This window comes from Triturus cristatus, chromosome 2_2 (genome assembly GCF_964204655.1).
Source record: "Triturus cristatus chromosome 2_2, aTriCri1.1, whole genome shotgun sequence".
In the NCBI taxonomy this organism is placed as follows: domain Eukaryota; kingdom Metazoa; phylum Chordata; class Amphibia; order Caudata; family Salamandridae; genus Triturus; species Triturus cristatus.
Window position 1 is genome coordinate 671829751 of NC_140582.1, and position 7641 is coordinate 671837391.

General features: G+C 41.9%; 1 protein-coding gene across 1 annotated transcript; it reads left to right on the forward strand.

The window, feature by feature from the left end:
• Positions 1-2638: 2638 nt before the first annotated feature.
• LOC146862640 (uncharacterized) lies at positions 2639-5422 on the forward strand. The gene is given in 4 exon segments (XM_085643103.1): positions 2639-2766; positions 4089-4157; positions 4742-4911; positions 4914-5422. Coding segments are annotated over 4 exon segments (876 nt in total).
• The last annotated feature ends 2219 nt before the right edge of the window (positions 5423-7641 follow it).

A 7641-nucleotide genomic window follows, 5' to 3' on the forward strand; every position in this document is an offset into this window, starting at 1 on the left:
TCTTGCCTTTTTCTGCACCCCTCTTGCCTCTTTCTGCACCTATGTTTGTTCTTTCTGCACATTTCTTGTTTCTTTCTGCACTTTTGTTGCTTCTTTCTGCACCCCTCTTGCATCTTTCTGCACCATGCTTTCCTCTTTCTGCACCTCTCCTGCCTCCATTTGTACCTCTCTTGCCTCTTTCTGCACCTCTCTTGTCTCTTTCTGCCCTCTCTTTCTACTTTTTGCACCTCTCTTGCTTCTTTCTGCAACCCTCTTACTGCCCTATGCGCTCATGTTCCTTCTTTCTGCAACTTTCTTGTCTCTTTTGCACCTCTCTTGCCTCTTTCTGCACTTCTGTTGCCTCTTTGTGAACCTCTCTTGCTTCTTTCTGCACTTCACTTTCTTTTTTCTGTACCTGTCTTGCTTCTTTCTGCATCCCTCTTGCCTCATTCTGTACCCCTCTTCCCTCTTTGTGCACCTCTCTTGCCTCTTTCGGAACATCTCTTGCCTCTTTCTGCACTACTCTTGTCTCCTTCTGCAACGCTGTTGCTTCTTTCTGCACTTCTCTTGCTTCTTTCTGCACCCCTCTTGCCTCTTTCTGCAACCTTCTTCCCTCTTTCTGCACCACTCCTGCCTCTTTTTGTACCACTCTTGCCTCTTTATGCACGACTCTTTTCTCTTTATGCTCGTCTCTTTCTTCTTTCTGCACCGCTCTTGATTCTTTCTGCTTTCCTTTTGCTGCTTTCTGCACTCGTCTTCACTCTTTCTGTACCTTCCTTTTCTCTTTGTGTACCTCTGTTGACTCTTTCTGCACTTCTGTTGCCTCTTTCTGCACTTTTGTTGCCTCTTTCTGCATCTCTGTTGCTTCTTTCTGCACTTCTCTTGCTTCTTTCTGTACCTCTCGTGAGTCTTTCTGCACCCCTCTGGACTCGTTCTCCACCCCTTTTCCATCTTTCAGCACTTCTCTTACCCCTTTCTGCACCTCTCTTACCCTTTTCTGCACCTCTGTTGTTTTTTCTGCAACACTGTAGCTTCTTTCTGCACTTTTCTTGCCTATTTCTGTACCTTTCTCGCCTCTTTCTGCACTTCTCTTATCTCTTTCTACTTCTCTCTTCACTCTTTATGCACCTTTCTTCCTCTTTCGGCACCTTTCTTCCTCTTTCTGCTGTACTCTTGCTACTTTCTGTACTTCACTTGCCTCTTTCTGTACCTTTCTTGTCTCTTTCTGCACCCCTCTTGCTTCTTTCTGCACCCCCTTCCCCTTTCTTCACATAGCTTGCCTCTTTCTGTACCTCATTTACCTCTTCCATCACTTTTATTGCCTCTTTCTGCAACTCTGTTGTTTTTCTCTGCACTTCTCTTGCTTCTTTCTGCACCCCTCTTGCCTCTTTCTGTACCTTTCTTCCTATGTCTGCACATATCTTCCTCTTTCTGCACCTATCTTGTTTCTTTCTGCACTTCTCTTTCCTCTTTCTGCACCTCTCTTGCTTCTTTCTGCACTTCTCTTGCCTGTTTCTGCAACTCTCTTGCCTCTTTCTGTATCTCTCTTGCCTCTTTCTGGGTGGAGAAAAAAGCAAGAGAACTGCATAAAGTTAAGAAAGGTGCAGAAAGAGGCAAGAGAGGAAGAAAGATTTGAATATAAGCAAGAGAAGTGAAGACAGATTGTGAAAGTTAGTAAGGTGTTCTTATCTGACTCCATGCCTCAGGTATTCCTCTCAAACCCTCAGAATGTAGGATGACCAAGACCTTCTTCTACCAGGAAAAGGACTTATAATGGGGAACTTAGAGGACCATCGCCAGTCTTCTGCACCTCAGGTGTTGCTTGGAGGCCATAGAATGCAATTTCCCAATCCGGTCAGTCCACCTCTTCCTAATTTCCTACTGTGTGCGAAGGGTGGTATGGACAGCATTCACTCTGTCGACTATTCTGGACCACATTTCCCTTTTGTTCTTGAGAGCAGTAATTTGGACTTGTGCTCCAAACAACAGTGGCTCTACTCTTATGAATTCATCCCCCATGACTGGGTGTAACATAACTACAGACTAAAGTAAGTGACAATGAAAATTAAGAAAAAACTACAAAGGGATGTGAAAAAATGTGCAACAAAAGTGTGTGGAGAGTGATAGAAGGGATGGGGTAAAAAAGGGCTGCCTTCTCTCACCAGAACATGGGGTCTCACTTGCTGTGCTGCAGTGGAATTACAAAGGATCATTGTCTGAAATGGGGTGTGTTTTACAGTATGATTTGTTGGTGTATCAACTTGGCCAAAGGACATCAGGTGTGTTGTATTTCTACCCATCCAATGGCCACTGTTATGGTGATTTGCTGAGAATGTACTGTGGCGGACTACTGCCATCAGGGAACCACTGCAAGGGGACCGCCAATACAACTATGTTTTCCTAATCTGCTCAGTAGGAAACCACGGCTCTGATGGCTACAGAGAACGCATCACCAACATTGCAGTCTGTCATGGCTGAGGCAGGACACACTCTGTCGACGTGGTAAGCAGTTCAGGCTGCATGCATTGTGCTAGGGCAGGAGAAAGACCGCAGGCTCAGCGGTCTTCTTGGGACGACTGCCACAGTGGTATGGCGGTAAGACCGCTAAACTCGTTTTATGTCTTTGACCCTACACTACTAACACAAGAATTCCTACAACATGAACAAAAACACCCTGTGCTCAATGATATTTTGCCTCTTCTCCATTATGACTTTATTGTCTATACTGATGGTCCAGCCCAGCCCGCAGTTGGAGCTAAACAATGATACTCGGCCACTTGTGAAGTGGTATGTGGAGTGATAAGAGATGGAGTATTCCAGCTCCAAAAAACTTGACACAATGTTTAGGTGATTGTACTGTACAGCTAGCTGAACTTAAAGCTCTAATTCTGGCCCTAGAAAATACAGATCCTGAATTCCCCACGCTTATAGTGTGTGATACGTATTATTATGTCAAGTCTTTCAATGAGTACTTACACGATTGGCGGCTGATTGGATTCAGAGACTCAAAAGGGAATGCTATCAAGCATAAATTGCTTTAGGGAAAGGTGGCACATCTAAAAGAATGTTTTCCACAGGAACATGTAATTCATACATTGGGTCACCAATGTGCTGACTGGAATACACACTGCTGGGAATTCATTGGAAAATGAAGTCGCAAAGGCAGCAATTCAGACTGCTGTTGTAGCTGCAATTACTCATTCTCATTCAAGACTGGATGGAGACATCATGGTAACTGTCATCACGTCACGCTGTGGTACTCCATTACCTAAAAAATATCCAGCATAATACTCCTACCTGCTGAGTGCGCAAAACATACCTTTTGCTTGTATTCCCAAAATGGGGGATTGAATTGTACCATATTCTCACACAGACTAGAATTCATCATAGCTGCTCATTAGGGGTTAGCTTCTGCTCATGCAGGTGTGGAGGCTACAATTTCACTACATGAGCAAAACTATTGGTGGCATGGTCTCTACAAACAGACTAAACAAATTGTACTTAGTTGTGACATTCATCAACAAATAAAAACTCACAGCAGACACCTCTCATGGTCTCAAAAAAAACCATTGGCTTGTGTATGACTCAACCACTGCGTACCTCTAAACTCAGATGGTTCCTTGAAATACATTCTAGTAGCAGTGGATTTATGTTCTAGATTTCTATGGGTGTAGCCATAACAATCAGCTGATGATCAAACTGTTATGAAAGATCTGCAAGTCTTCATCAGGACATATGCAGTAGCTGTATTCCACTCAGGCCAGGGTCTAGTGTTTGCCTCTAGGGATTTCCGAGATACCATGGTCATCCTGGGTGTGTCTGTGCATTAATCTTCCCCATCTTCTTGAGGGAAATGCGATAGTGGAGATGAAAAATGTGACTTAAAGCAGTCTTCATCAGCTAGAGTACTAGGTTCAGGTCATAGCTGGATCCATGACTTGCACAGAGTCCAGAGTACGTTAAATAATCTGCCTAGAAGATCTTAGTGCCTCTGGACTCCCTAAGATGTCCTGTATGGCATCCAGATGTGAGTTCCAGACTTTGATAATCCTGGTAGAGTGGCAACAGATATGTCTTTTTACATCACTGAACATTTTGCTGTCTTACAGGAACTCTAAGTCTTCTAAGATGAACACAAAAATTAACAATTTAAATGTTCTACCACTGAAGAAGAGAAGGTGCAACCAGCAACTCCTGGCTGGATTCCAAATATTGGGGGTCTAGTCTGAGAGAAGATTTTTAATAAGAAGGTATTTCGTCCATCATAGAGAGCAACTGTGCCAGTCCTGGCAGTTGAAGGAACCAGAAAAGTACTTATGCCACCTCTTGCTAAAAAATAAAAAGATTTGTCTCTATTGAACTTATGAAACCATGCCATGTGGCCAGTAATACACAGTAGGCCACGAGGGCTGCTGGGTAGTTATCTATCTCTTCTCAGTACCATACAGGAAATACCTCTACAAGCATTAAATAATACAGAAAAACCCAGTCCCCGGTGAGGGACATCAGATACTGAAGTTTTACTACTTCCTTTCACCACTGCTAACACTGCACCATATGGGAACTTGCAGTCCTTGACTACACTTGCTAAGTACAAAGTTGTTTATTATGATCAACCTTTGGAGGTGCCTACCAGTTCTACATTACCCCATGAGGTCCCTGTTTTTGCATAGACTGCCTCTGGCTACTTTGCCAACATTAAATACTTTTCCTCAGATTCGTCACGCACATTGTTGCATGGGATTTGTGCATTTATTTTTAGGCTAAAACAAACTTATCTGATTCCATCTTGGGTATATATTTGGATTGCCATTTCACTGCTCTTCCTCTACATTTGGATTGGATTTGTCACAGTTTTCTTTTTGTTCCTAAATGGACATTATCTCCCTGAACGCTCTGCTGTTGAAATAGTAGCCTAGGTATTGAAGCCTCATCCCTGTCCCTTGTGAACATTTTTGCATTTCCCGTCCTAGTTGGCATTGTTTGGGATAAGGTCCTATTTGATATTTTTGATCCTATGGAAACTTTACACATCCCTTATGTATTTAAAGTCTCAATGAGTGACGTTATTACTCCTGGCACTTTGTCTGATGATTGGCACGTTAACACTGTGAATTCCATGCTTCACAGTGTTGAGTTAGAATATTACACTGTATTTGAAACTGAAGATATGTATTGTACATCCGCTACTTTAGTTGAAATGTTGTATTATCATCATTATGCACATCATTATTTACATAGAGGTAGTACTCCACATACAGTATTCAATTTTACACAATGGGAACTTTGCCTGACACCACCAGTGGGTAGTTCAAAGACATACCTTCAAAGATTTACATATTTTTCTGGCAACAGTCCCTTACACCCAGTGTCTTGTTATGGCAAACTTTCCCCTTTCGAAGCAAAGAAAAATATGCTGACTAAAAGAAAATTGGTCTATTGAGCTCCCTTTATTTTCCAATTGTCAGTACAAGGTAATTAGTTTTGAAAATATGACATTGATTTAAAATCAGTTTGGGGAACGAAAGACTGACAAGTCCAGGGCAATGAGGCTCTGTTTAAAGTTTGTCTTATATCAAGACAAATTATTTTTTCTAAAATAAACAGTATAGCAATAACATGCTTGGGTTTGGCTAAAATGTAACATGAATACACCAAACATTCCCTCCATTGCACATTTTGATAATTGGCAACATTCTAAAAATTAAACAGAGCAACAACTCAATAATGTGATACAGAATGGTGCATACAATTCTTCACATTCTGAATGGTTAGTGTGACCATTAGACACTAATGTTTGTCATGCAAGTTTTTTAAACAACACGATGGGTTGCAAAACAAACAGACCAGACCCACGTTATGTGCAGGCACAACACTCAGGAGGGGTAACTACTTACAGGGTGGGGAAGTTATGCCAGCAGTGGTTGCAACATTCCACTTTAGATGTAGTTAAGTAACACTTATCTCTCCTTTCGGATGACATGGATTTACAGGATTTCTTGTTAAGTTCTAGATCACTGCATCATAAAGACTTTCTATATGCCATATACAATGAAATTGGGAAAGTGTCCCAGTAGGAATCTGCTGACCTCATAGGGGAAATTGACAGCGCTAATAAAGGCTTTGGCTGTTGTTAATAATGGCATGACCACATTACCAACTAGGATTTATTTGCTGAATAACGTTGTGTCCTCAGTAATTGACATCATACAAAGTGACATGTCCTTCTTACAGCACAGGCAAAGTTATGTTAGATCAATTATGTAATTAAGCTGGATATTGCAGATTTTGAAACCTAGTCATGTGCCTTGGAAATACCTGAATGTGATATTTATTTTTGCCTTTAAATTTAAGACGCTCACAAAAAATAATGGCAAAACAGACGCGACTTACACTATGGTAAGCATTTAGCGAAATTGCCCTACACCGTAGCTGAGACACCATCTGCTGTATAGTTAATCCACAGATTTATCTCTATGCCAATTTCTGTGTTTCATTTCACTTCTTGTCTGAAACATTTTTAAAGAGGCAGGTATAAGGTATTAGGGGAGAGATTTTTGCATGAGACTGCCTTTCGATTACAGGAGTAGGAATGGAGAAACTGAGGTATTTCTCAGTGGAAACGAATGTGAATCATCGTTTGTCCATTCTGTCATTTGCAAACAGGTGATGCTTCACAGCGCATGTAACGCATCTATGGCTGCCTTACCTTGCTATCTGAAAGGTGCCCCAGCTGCCTTGATTAAACTGGCATTCAAGAATACTTTCAAATGGAAGCTATTTGATGCTGAATGACCAGGGTTATTGTGGGATGAAACCTGGAGTACCATATGTGGTGACGGTTTCCAGGGTTGTGACTTGCTGCAATGGTGTGCTATTTCCACCTGTGTGTACGGTCAGAGAAGTCAAAGTATGGCCTTCAATAGCTATTTTTAACATGGACTTTGATAGGTTGAGTAGGCTGAAAGCCTTATTGTTTGAGAAGTCATTAACATCTGCTAGAGAGGTTTGATCTCCAAGTTACAAGGTCTTCCTCTGAAATGCAATCACTACTATGCACAAACCTCCCTCAACAATTTGGAGAACTTGTGCACTGCATATTTAATGCTTTAAATACTGCGGTAGTAGTAAACATTTTAAAGGGATTGGGTCTGGCTTTGTCAGTACATTCTAGACTATATTTAGCCTGATTCCATCCATTATACACCCCTGAGTTTCCAGTGTATTTAGAGGCATACCGCTGACATTATTCTACCTGGAGGCCAAATGGTGATGGAACTACCACCCGTCCTGCTGTGTCGTGAACGTATTATGCAGTATTTTGGAGTGTCTTTACTTCAAGAACTTAAATGAGAACTGATATTTGTCCTTTTGACCTGTATGGTATACTGTCACAGGCTGTGCTCCGCTGTTTGCTGTGCGCTTTCAGGTGTTCATTGGATATATGTCTTAGAATGCACCCGGTTCGATCTATGGATACAGATCTGCAGGTGCGTTCGTTGAGGATTCATCTACAGTGGTGTCCTATGAGACTACCTTTGCTTCAAGATGCATACTATGATCCTTTAATGGATACTTTGGCTCCTAGATTCATCGATCCTGGTTCCTTCTCTGCAGTTACACTGCCGGCTCACCCACCATCAGAAGCTGCTGATTGGGTTA